At 35.7% G+C, this 13,125-nt stretch overlaps 1 protein-coding gene across 1 annotated transcript in view; it reads right to left on the bottom strand.

Annotated features, from left to right (window-relative positions):
- Positions 1-13,125, bottom strand: part of LOC150090765 (integrin alpha-PS1-like) — a 373,692-nt gene that overhangs the window by 48,076 nt on the left and 312,491 nt on the right. The window contains exon 22 of the mRNA XM_090379991.1: positions 10,288-10,398. Within this exon, the coding sequence (XP_090236117.1) occupies positions 10,288-10,398 (111 nt within the window). The remainder of the gene's footprint in view (positions 1-10,287; positions 10,399-13,125) is intronic.

The raw sequence follows: 13,125 nt of genomic DNA, 5'->3' as shown, positions 1-13,125 counted from the left end.
AAAGTTATTCCCTGCATCGAGTTCTTTTGTGACTGCATCATAGTATCCAATCAAGTTGGTCAGGCAAGACTTCCCCTTAACAAAACCATGCTGTGTCTGAGCTATAACTGAAGTCTTGTCTAAATGATCCTGCAGTGCTTCTTTAACCAGTGCCTCCATTAATTTTCCTGGAACAGAAGTTAAGCTCACAGGTCTATAATTACTTGTGTCAGCCTTTGATCCTCCTTTGTGAATTGGGGTCACATTTGCACATTTCCAGTCTATGGGTACCTCCCCTGAGTCCAAGGAAGCTCTCATAATTATGGCTAAGGGTTTGCTTACTTCCTTTGCTGGGTCCTTTAATATAACTGGATAGATCCCATCCACCCCGGGTGCCTTTCTTGTGTTTATCCTCAACAGTTTCTCCTCCACTTTACTCCCAGTTATTTCAAGATTCTGTAGCTTACTGCTAGAGTTGAATACACCTCTGGCATTCCCCTTGCTGAATAACTCCTCATGTGTGAATGTCGATGCAAAATATTCATTTAGTTTGTTAGCTACCTGAGCAGGATCATCAACAGTTGACCCATCAATATCAAGTGGACCAATCTGATTCATCCCCTTCCTTCTAGAGTTTACATAAGTAAAGAACTCTTTGCTGTTTTTCTTTGCATCCCTTGCCAAGGCTTTTTCGTAATCTGCCTTCGCCTGCCTAACCTCCTTTGTAACTTGGTTGCATATCAACATGTATCTATCATAGGCTTCTGTGTCATGTGTTAATTTGTAAGTATCCCATGCATTTTTCTTCTCTGCCATATGCCTCATTAGTTCATCTGACATCCATTTTGGCCTAAACCTTGAACAATATTTCTTAGTTGGTATGTAAAGCCTAGTAGCTTCCAAGATAAGTTCTTTGAATGCTTCCCATTTTGAATTTGCTGTTGGTAACATCATCAGTTGGTCCCACTGTATAGAATTTAAATACTGTCTCAGTCCATCGTAGTCGCCTTTACGGAAGCAATAACCCTTCCCTTTACCCCTAATGGTAGTTACTTCTTTGAGTAAATCCCACTTCAGCACACTGTGATCACTGCCACCTAGTGGTTCATTTATCTGCAGATTCTTAATGCATGAAGAATCACTGCTGATAATCAAATCAAGAGTATTACTCCCTCTAGTTGCCTCCCGAACATGCTGATGTAGAAAACAATCATCCAATAAATCCACAAAAGCCCTGCTAGTGTGTGAGTAACCAGCCCCCAAATTCCAGTCAATATCTGGGAAATTAAAATCTCCCATTATAAGACTCTCTGATTTACTGGCCCACTCTATTTCCCTGTACAGTTCCTTATTATACTCATCAGAGTCATTAGGCCTATAGCACACTCCTACTCTCAATTTTGATCTCCCAATGCTGATGTCACACCAAACTGACTCAACACTGCACTGTCCGGCGATGTCGACTGGCTTCACTTCCTTGGTTTTTATGTGTTTCTTAACTAATAGCATAACCCCTCCCCCTTCCTATCCTGTCTATCCTTTCTGTGGACGTTGTACTCCCCAAATTGCAGTTCTGCATCCCTTATATCTGTGTGACACCACATCTCTGATATCCCAACAATATCTGCCTTTGATGTTTTGAGCAATACCTCAAATTCATCAAATTTATTTACTAAACTCCTAGCATTGGTGTACACGCAAGTATACCTGCACCTGTTTCTATTCTTAGCTCCCCTAACACAACCCATGTGTTTACTTGTACCGCAATGGCTCGCAGCAGGCTCTGAAATACCATGCATCTTGTTTTTCAGGCTTCTGCTCATTCTAATAGAAGCAGTGCAAGAATCTCTTTCACCTCTGCCAGTGGCTACTGTCAATCTATTGGTCTTTGTCTCCCCCCAAGCTAGCAGTTTTCCGACCCACCTAACACTGCCTCGATAGCATCAGCAAATATTCTTGCACCCTTTCTATTTAAGTGTATCCCATCCCTGTAGAAGCAATCTCTCCTGTTAAAAAGTACAGTCCAGGCTGAAAAAAATTCTACCCCTTGAGCCTTGCACAATCTTTCCAGGGCCGAATTGATCGACAAGGCTCTCATCATATACTCCCTCCTATCGTGTCTGGGCAGAATTGCAGACACTTTCAAATTCAACCCTAATTCTCGGCTTTTGTTCAACAGTAACCTGTACTTGTTAAGTAATTCTGCCGGTCTCCTACTCTTTATATTATTAGTGCCAACGTGTACAACTATATCGCCTTTTGTGCCCTTAGGCATATGATGCAAAAAAACAAGCTTATGCAGCATCAGCCAAAAAAAAAAAAAACGCTCCCATTTCACCCCTCCATTCGATCCAAATACCTGTCCAGCTCAGTCTTAAATTTATTTAGGCTATCAACTTCCACATCACAGGATGGAAGTCTCTTGCACCAACCAACTACCCGCTGGCTAAAGGCAAACTTTCACACATCTATCCTACATCTGTCTTTCCTTGAATTTATGCCCTCTTAGGTGCTTATTCTGAGCAAGAGGAATAATCCCATCAGTATAGAGCATGCTCAAACCATTCAAGGCGTTATATACCTCAATCAGATCACCTCGCAGGTGCCTAGTCTCCAGACACTGCAATTTGCAAAACTTAAGCCTTCCTTTGTAAGAGCAACCCTCTGTTCCATTCACTAATCTTGTTGCCCTTCTCTGTAGTTGTTCAAACAGCTCTATATCCATCTTAAAATGAGGCCTCCAGACCTGTATACAGTACTCAAGGTGTGGCCTGACCATTGCCTTATACAAGGAGATAATCACCTCCTTATTCCTGCTAGAAAAATCCTTGTATATCATTGACAATACACCACGAGCTATTCTTGCAGACCGTCTGCACTAGTCAGAAAACTTGCATATCTGCCTGCACAATTAAACCTAGGTCCTTTTCGTTCTCTAACACTGTGTAGTACCACAGAGTTGATACGTTACTCTGGGGTTACTGCTTCCCATATGTTACATTTGTCAATGTTAAACTTCATTTGCCACCTCTCAGCCAATCTCCTCAACTTTTCTAGATCCTGTTGCAGCAGCGTACTGTCATTAGTGTCCTTAACAACCATGGCAACCTTCATATCGTCTGCAAACTTGGACATTAAGCTTGATATACCATCATCAATATCATTTATAAATACAGAAAACAACAATGGACCCAACACCGAACCCTGAGGGATTCCCCTTATAACATTAGTCCACGATAAGCAGTGTACACTGATTACCAACACTGTCTTCTCCCACTGAACCATCCCTTTATCCATAGCAGCAATTTACCCCAATGCCTCACTGCTCCAATTTGTTCAGTAATCTTACATGTGCAACAATATCAAAAGCCTTTCTAAGATCCAAATATATGATATCAAAGTTATTCCCTGCATCCAGTTCCTTTGTGACCACATCATAGTATCGAATCAATGGTCAGGCAAGACTTTCCCTTAACAAAACCATGTTGTGTCTGAGTTATAACTGAAGTCTTGTCTAGATGATCCTGCGGTGCTTCTTTAACCAGTGCCTCCATTAATTTTCCTGGAACAGAAGTTAAACTAACAGGTCTATAATTACTTGTGTCGTCCTTTGATCATCCTTTGTGAATTGGGGTCACATTTGCATATCTCCAGTCCATGGGCACCTCCCCTGAGTCTAGAAAATCTCTCATAATTATGGCTAAGGGTTTGCTTACTTCCTTTGCTGCCTCCTTTAATATAACTCGATAGATCCCATCCACCCCAGGTGCCTTTTTTATGTTTATCTTCAACAATATCTCCTTCACTTTCCTCTCAGTTATTACAAAATCATCTAGCTCACTGACAGAGTTTAATTCACCTCTGGCATTTCCCTCCCTGAATAACTGCTCATGTGTGAATGTAGATAGAAAATGCTCATTTAGTTTGTTAGCTACCTGAGCAGGATCATCAACAGTTAAACCATCAATATCCAGTGGACCAATCTGATTCATCCCTTTCCTTCTAGAGTTTACATAGGTAAAGAATTCTTTGCTATTTTTTTTTGCATCCTTTGCCAAAGATTTCTCATAATCTGCCTTTGCCTGCCTAATCTCCTTTGTGATTTAGTTACAGACCAGCTTATATCTATCATAAGCTTCCATATCACCCATTAATTTATATGTATCCCATGCATTTTTCTTCTCTGCCATATGTCTCATTAGTTCATCTGACATCCATTTAGGCCTAAACCTTGAACAATATTTCTTAGTTGGTATGTAAAGCCTAGTAGCTTCCAAGATAAATTCTTTGAATACTTCCCATTTTGAATTTGCTGTTGGTAACATCATCAGTTGGTCCCACCGTATAGAATTTAAATAGTGTCTCAGACCACCATAGTCACCTTTACGAAAGCAATAACCCTTCCCTTTACTCCTGATGGTAGTTACCTCTTTGTGTAAATCCCACTTCAGCACACTGTGATCACTGCCACTTAGTGGTTCCTTTATCTGTAGATTCTTAATGCATGAAGAATCACTACTGATAATCAGATCAAGAGTATTACTCCCTCTAGTTGCCTCCCCAATATACTGATGTAGAAAACAATCATCAGATAAATCCACAAAAGCCTTACTAGTGTGTGAGTGACCAACACACAAATTCCAGTCAATATTTGGGAAATTAAAATCCTCATTATAAGACTCTCTGATTTACTGGCCCACTCTATTTCTTGTACAGTTTCTTATTATACTTATCAGAATCATTAGGCCTATAACACACTCCTACTCTCAATTCTGATCTTCCAATGCTTATGCCACACCAAACTGACTCGACACTGCACTGTCCAGCAATGTCGACTGGCTTCACTTCCTTGGATTTTATGTGTTTCTTAACTAACAGAATAACCCCTCCTCCATTCCTATCCTGTCTATCCTTCCTGTACACATTGCACTCCCCAAATTCCAGTTCTGCATTCCTTATATCTGTGTGACACCACATCTGATATCCCAACATCTGCCTCTGATGTTTTGAGCAATACCTCAAATTCATCAAATTTATTTACCAAACTCCTAGCATTGGTGTATACACAAGTATACATGCACCTGTTCATATTCTTAACTACCTTAACACAATCCATGTGTATACTTGTACCGAGTGACTCCCAGCAGTCTCTGAAATACCCTGCATCTTGTTTTCCAGGCTGCTGCTCATTCCAATAAAAGCAGTGCAAGTATAACTTTCACCTCTGCCAGTGGCTACTGTTAATCTATTAGTCCTTGTGTCTCCCCAAGCTAGCAGTTTTCCGACCCACCTAACACTACCACGATAGCTTCAGCAAATATTCTTGCACCCTTTCTATTTAAGTGTATCCCATCCCTGTAGAAGCAGACTCTCTTGTTAACAAGTACAGACCACGCTGAAAAAAATTCTGCCCCTTGAGCCTTGCACAATCTTTCCAGAGCTGAATTGATCGACAAGGCTTTCATCATATAGTACCTCCTATTGTGTCTGGGCAGAATTGCAGACACTTTCAAATTCATCCCTAATCCCAGCTTTTTTTCAACAGTGACCTGTACTTGTTAAGTAATTCCACCGGTCTCCTACTCTTAATATCATTAGACGTATTATTGTTGTCAAAGTGTACAACAATATCACCTTTTGGTGATGTTGTACACTAAATGTATATATATAAATATATATACATTTGCATCGTTTGCTGCTGCTTTGTACACTTTGGGGCATTTGACATATCCAGTTTTTTTATCTTCCCACTATTTCTACAGTTTTAATTCATTGATAATATATACTATATTTTATGTATATATTATTCATTAGATTCGCACAATTAATTTTTATATCTTCAGTCAATGAATTTATTCATAAGGTGACACTGATTCCTTACATTTAAAATATTCGTTCCTGTATTTCAAAATGTAAATTCCTTTCATATAACATTAAACCGCTGCAAAACCTTTGTGTAGAGGTACTAAATAACAACAATGATAGATCATCACAAAATTGGAAAGATACAGTACAATGGATACTGTACACCTTTTTATAATGAAATAAATATATAAATTAAAAAAAAAAAAAATAAATAAATGATAAGTTTAAATAACTTAAACCCAAATTACATGGCACCCTTGGAATGTTGTTGAGGCACATAGGTTGAAAACCTATGTGCCTATTTGTCTTTCTGTTTCACTTTACTGGTGAGAACCTAATAGGGTTCAAAACAGCCATACAAAGAATAGCAATTGGTTTCGGTGTTTTAGGTCAACAGGCAGCAATTCATAACCTGGTTACTTGGTGTCTCTGATTTAGCAAGTCTTGATATACAGGCAGTTCTTGCTTTACGAGTTCCCGGGTTTATGAGTTTTTTCCCCCACGTATCAAGTATCGACAAAATCGAAAATATGAACATTAATTGCAAAAAATGAATGTTAAACATTCATAAATACCACATTCCAAACCATGTGCATAACTATACAAACAGTGTACATCTTAATGATATTAATCAGTTCCAGAAACACCATCGTATCGTTAAAATATCGTAACGAACCCAATAACACATTGTTTTTTGGTAATTTGTTTCAAGAACTTGGAAGTTGAAATTTTCTCTGTATAACTAAGCTATTTATCTCTATAAAATGTCATTTTTAAGGTCACGAGCATGACCTTAAGGCCATATAAAAAGTTGTGAGCGTGGTTTGTAAATTGTATTAGTTACCAATTCAAATCATAAGAATGCACTACACTTTCATCGTTATCATATATTCCGTTATAAGAATCAATTTTAAACACCTTTGTGATATTTTTCTAAAGCACATTTCTGAAGGTCACAAACAAACAATAAAATCAATTTGCACTTTCCGGTTTATTGGGCTCTTCTGTTACTGCAAGCAATTATAAATGGGTAGTAAACTCGATCTTACTGCATTTGTGAAAATACCGATAGCTGGAATTGCATGGTTTTTTACTTTATTATGGTGAAATGTTTCCCCCTTCACTGCAATCTTCAATCATATAAAAAAAACATATATAAAATTTCAGAATCTCCTCTTCATTCCTTTTTTTTTGAGCTTCGTAAACTTGTTACTCCACGCAAATTGTGTTAGTTGCAATTTATGTGTGCCGTTAAAAAAAATGCCTATGCATGCAATCGTGAAATTTATAATTAAAAGAGAAGATTATCTTGAAAACAAACGCCTCTTGAAACATTTATGAAGAAGACGATTTCTTGTGCAACAAACCAACGAGTGCCGAGCCAATAATGAGTGATCAACGAGTGTGCATTTAGTCGATGATGATGACGAATAAACATTCTTTAACATTTGTAAGTCGTAAATAATTTCTCTATTATTATAATTTGCTTGATTTTACAGGCTACGTTTTCATTTCTTTCGCTAAATCAATCATTGTTTAAACAAACTAATTAGCTAACTAATTTCATTGTTGAGAACATAACCCCTATTTTTAACCTTATTTATTTCCCATATGTCTATGGGAAATAAATTCACGCTTTACGAGCGTGCGCTAGGAACGAATTAACTCGTAAAGTCAAGAACTACCCGTATTTAGCTGGATAAATTTTTTGAGACAACAGCACTTTGTGCATTTTTATCAACTCATCAGAGATGACAATACCGTTGTGGGCAGCTACTTTATAAGGATAGATCTACAGATGTAATTAACAAAGTGGCCACAGAACTGCATAAACATCCATGAGAGATTGCAGTATAGGAAGAGCTGCAAAAAATAAATACCCAAATATAATAAGAAGAGCTGCAAAAAATAAATACCCAAATATAATAATCACTATTAGAATTAAATGTGAAAGGAATAGTCTCTCGTACCCAATACATTATGAAATTGAAGGAAATGCATTTTTTGGTCACATCATGTGTATACTACTAACCTAACCAGAGGAGAAGTGATTCAGACATGCTTCTCATCATTATAAGCAAAAAAAAAAAAAAAAAAAAAAAAAAGTATTTAAGAACAGTGGTTCTCAACCTTTTTGGCTGAGGTACTTAACTCCCCCCCCCCCCCGCAAAGTTTGGCAAGGTCCTCAAGTATCCCCCCAAGATTATTGCAGGCACAGAACACTAAGAAAGGGGAATTTTTCAGTTTTTTGCATGTGTGTATAGTATTATGGTGGAACCAAAAAATAATTGCTGCTCTTAAAATTTTAAACTAAAAGAAATTTAAGCATTATTAAAGACTGTGATTAAGGTATTGAACAAATGCTAACAGCACAACTAGGCTACAGACCAGTGTTCTCATCAAGTTTGAATGTAAAATTAGGCATAAGGCGACAGCTTAAGTCTGAAAAAATGAGTTCATCGATATCAACTGAGCCAAGTAAAATTCTTTTTACAGTGTGTCATTAGAGAGCAGCACCTGTTTTAATTTTGCTGATTCGTTGGGTCTGAATACTGTCTTGCACAGGTCAACAATGCATGGCATTATCAAAATTTAATCAATAATTTGGGCCTCTCCTTGACAAGCAATGCTATAGCTCACTTTCAGCGAGGCTTCTAATAATTCTTTTTTATGACTCACAAATATAGATTTCACCAACAAAGTCTTTTTTAAGTAATACTTCTTTTTCTCTTTGAAATAAGCAATGGACTTATTTGTTCAAGTCTCAATAATTTCTTTCAAAATGTCTCGTCAACAAAGAGTTTCATACAGTTATTGCTGAGTTTATGCTCATGTATTAAACACAGAGGGATTTGATTCTGCTCATCATCACAATAATAGAAGCCATATTTCAAATTTTCATTTTGATAATTTTTTTTTTTTGGGTTCTTATCTGGAACTGATTTGCTCATAGACAGACTTAGTGAATGGTCGTGATTACAATCGCCACTTGGTCTGTCATGTTGAGGTGTTCTTGACATGTCTTCACATCTTTTCTCAGGATTTTCTGTTCTCTCCAAAGAATCAAACTTTCTCTTTGTCCTCTTACAGCTAAATTTCCACTAAAAATAGTAGTAGTGGCGCCTCCGTAGCCAGGTGGGAAGGAGCAGCAGTGCGTAGCACACGCTTCTTGATTAGACCGGGGTTCGAGCCCGTCACCACCAAATACAGAGGATGCGGAAAGGTCAGGGAATGACCACCGCATATCCCGGAGCAATATGGCCTTAGTTGCTAATGCTCCTAAAAACCAAATAACAAGTAACTAAAAATAGTTTTGCAGAAAAGCCACCACGTCGTTCCAGCAAAACGATGTGGTGGAGAGTCCCAGAAACACTCACGACACTGTTTTTGGGACTCTTATCTACTGTATATCCATATTTCTAAGAGGGGAAAATAACTAAAAATTGGCTGTATATTCACTTTGATATATTCAGTATTCAGCTGTCTAAAAATTTTTGTAAACAACAGAACTTATCAGTCAATAAGTATTGTAAACATCCAGGTTTCTCCCCTCAGCTGGAATTGCAATAAAAGCTTATTTCAGTAGAACACTAATTACAAACAGAAATAAAGGAGGGATATACGGCTACCATTTGTCAAGTGTGGTACATTAGACGCAAAGTAAATTTTTGTAAACAACAGCACATGCCATCCTTTCATCAACTACAAGTTACTTAGAATAGCAAAAACTGCTAAGGGCTAAACTAGACAAAAATATACATGAACTGTGAAATGATCTATAAAGAAATCACGACTCCACTTCCCACTATGATAAGCTGGACAGTTTGATTTTCATTTAGTTTTCTCAAAACATGATAAATTCTAGGGCATCATAATAAAAACCTCCAGGGGTATGCATAACACCGGTTGAGTACCACGGTTTTAGAAGAACTGGAAAAAACTGTTTATGCTCAATTTGTTAATTCTCATGATCTCCTGTTGTGCCATTTCACATGTAAAGGCGAAATAGTCACAATATTTTGATATTTCCACATTCTCCAATATAATCAGTAACATGCTGTCAAAAACAAGGACCTTGACATTTCACTGAAGTGTTATTTTGTTAAAGGAAAATGTGAGTTTCTACACAGTGCACACTATAGTAACCCTTCAAGTTCAGTGGAACGTCCTTGTCTTGGAAAATAGAAAAGTTATCTAGAAAGGAAATCAAGTATAGACGATGATATGAAGTTATCCGGTAATCAGAGTATAAAAAATTTGGAGGATAGGTGCCTAAACAGAAGAGAATAGAGATTACTTTGAGAAAGAATGCTTTTCTAATCTTTCTAGTAAACAAATAAATCCCAATTTCATTTGCTTACACTAGAAAAGCTATTATTTCTAAAAGTAATTTAATCTCAAAAAAAAAAAAAAAAAAAATGCTGAACAACTGAAAAGGATTACCAAAGTAACCACTTTCGGAATTTTTCCATCCATACGTAATTCTTCCAGAGGAGCTTCTCTTTTTGTTCGAAGAAGAGAATGTGCTTCTTTATCCCGTGTATCTTTTCTAGCCTATAAAAGTTAACAGAAACATAAATAGAAAGTTAAAATGTTTCATTTCTGATATAATTCTATAATAAAAAAAATTTTATAAGACAGCCCACTCATGAACATTCATTTAAAACATAGTCACTGCACCAATAAACACATGCAATGCTGTAAAACATTTATTCATAATGAATGTATTTAAAGTTCAAAGGAGTATATTAAAAGGCTGTCTCAGTTTCATTCACAAATACTTTTAATTCTAAAACTAAAATAAAAGCAGGGTTCCTTAAACAGTAAAAGAGGTTAAAGTCAATTTTATTTTATACAACACTCCATTATAAAATGAAATATGTATTTCATTGATTATATTACACCACACTACATTAGGATTTTAAATAAATTTTAGAAGCATTTAAGCATTTGAGAGAAGTTTTAAAAGTATAAGTATCAAACCTTGCTGAGATAGGCTTCTCTTCTCTACAGCTAGTTGAATTTGTGAAATGAAATATAATAAAAATAACAAATCAGAATCAAAATGAAATAGAATAAAGAACAATTTCGACTGCCAGTGCTGCTTCATCTCATCAGGAACAATAAGACACCTGTACTTGAGAGAGAGAGAGAGAGAGAGAGAGAGAGAGAGAGAGAGAGAGAGAGAGAGAGAGATAAAGCATTTGAATAACTTTTAAAGCTACCACAGGGCCAAGTTGAAAGGCTATGGCTCTATGCCATGAAAAGCACAAATAAATGAAGTGCTTACCTATTTGAGACAGAAGCACCAAAACAAGACAGAGAACTTCACCAATAAATACCTCCAGACAGAATCATTTCAATGAAACAAATTAAACAGAACACTGGAATAAATGTATCTAGAGAATTAGAATAGAACATAATTCTTTACAAAAATGTAATAAAAATAAATAAATTGAAAAATAAAATATTTATTTATCTTTATTACATTTTTGAAGAATTATTTTCAATTTTCCAGACATAACATATTTATTCTAACATTCTGATTAACTTTTCTTGTCAAGATGATGCTATCTAGATGTATTTACAAGCAAAGTTCATATAAAGTGTTCTTTCATTCTTCAGTCTCAACTAGATAAATAAATATTATTGTGATTTTCACTGCATAGTGTCACAGCTGTTCAACTCAACCATATGGAAAATTTAGAGGTCACTTAAATGCTATGCCCCTTGGTTTCTCAGATGCCAGTACATTGAAGTTCCTGGTGACACAAGACCCTGGCATACTAAATTCTTTATTCTATTTAATTTAGATCCTAATTTTTGTCTTCTTTTATTAAATAATTCTTTCATTGTATATTTTTATCTTATTTTACAAATACAACCACCTTTAATGATACTACCTGCAGGGAATATAAGACCCATCTCAGCTAACTTTTGTGAGCTTCAGTAAGTGCTTGTAAAATTTATTTCCCGTCCAGAGGTGTATTGCTAAAAAAAAAAAAATAGTACCGGAACGCTCGTTGTGAAAAAAATAGTACCAAAATGCTCGTTCTCCAGTAGGCTATATGATAATGCCACATTGACTATACAATAACTGAATCAGACTTCAGACACACGGTTCATAGAACAACCAGTTCTAGCATTCAGCTCATGCCGAATCAAAATGCAGCATTCGCACACATCACAGTATATCTCATTCGCTGGATCTTGTTATTTAACACATTGTACTTTAGTAAGGAACGTTCAAGTTTCATTGCGAAATTTATTTTTGTTTTTAAATAAATTTTTAAAGAAATCTATGAATTTCAAAGATTACTATTAATATATATTTTTAGTAGCAATGGGTAAAATAGATATTTCTCCCTCCCCTTTAATTATGCTATTGTTTCGTAATATTAGGTGTATAAATTTAATGATTTTCTATTAAGACATTTAGAAAAAAGTACCGGAAAGTCATTCTGGTGCGTTCCAATCCGAATACACTACTGTTCCAGTCTCAACACAGCATAAAGTAAATTGAGTACATTTGTAATTCCTGCATATTTTACCTTCACATACATATTTTATATAATATGTCCTAAAATATGTGCCATTTTTGACAGATGTGTAAGAACAATTAAAAAGAAAGAAGAAAAATAATTTAAATTTCATTTTAATTTTTCTAGTATTACACAAAATTCAGCATTAAATTTAAACACAATTTTACTGATCATTTTTTGTGAGGCAGAGTGACAAATGAGTAAGAATGCCAGGTAAAAACCTGGCATTCTTACTCATTTGTCACTCAATTTTAATTTAGGAAAGAAAAAAAAAAAAGTTTTAATAAAAAATAGGTTTTAAAAGCAAACATTTAGTTTTACTACTTTTTAATTAACACATAAAGAACAACTAAGCTAATTATTAATTATAAAATTATGCATTTTTTTTTTTTTTTTTTTGGAGGGAAATTATTGGTAATGTTAAGGTACAGTAGGTTTTTTAAAATGGAAGCACAGAATGTAAACAGAATTCACTAGCATTAAAACTCAAAATCACCTATTTTATAGGGAATTTGAGTTTTAATATTAGTGAATTTTATTATTAATTTTTCTTGTAGTTGAGAGGATCACCATAACAGATGGTGGCTGTAAAGTTCCCTAATATGCAGAACAGAACTGGAATTTGAACTACAAGTTTAAGGTCTCTAACAGTATAGACATAATTTGATGTTGTTGTTATTTGGTTTTTAGGAGCATTAGCAACTAAGGCCATATTGCTCCGGGGATATGCGGTGGTCAT

This window comes from Mastigoproctus giganteus, chromosome 1 (genome assembly GCF_048544385.1).
Source record: "Mastigoproctus giganteus isolate SK-2022 chromosome 1, ASM4854438v1, whole genome shotgun sequence".
Classification (NCBI taxonomy): Eukaryota; Metazoa; Arthropoda; class Arachnida; order Uropygi; family Thelyphonidae; genus Mastigoproctus; species Mastigoproctus giganteus.
Note: the sequence above shows the minus strand (reverse complement) of the source record. Positions and strands in the feature narration are given on the sequence as shown.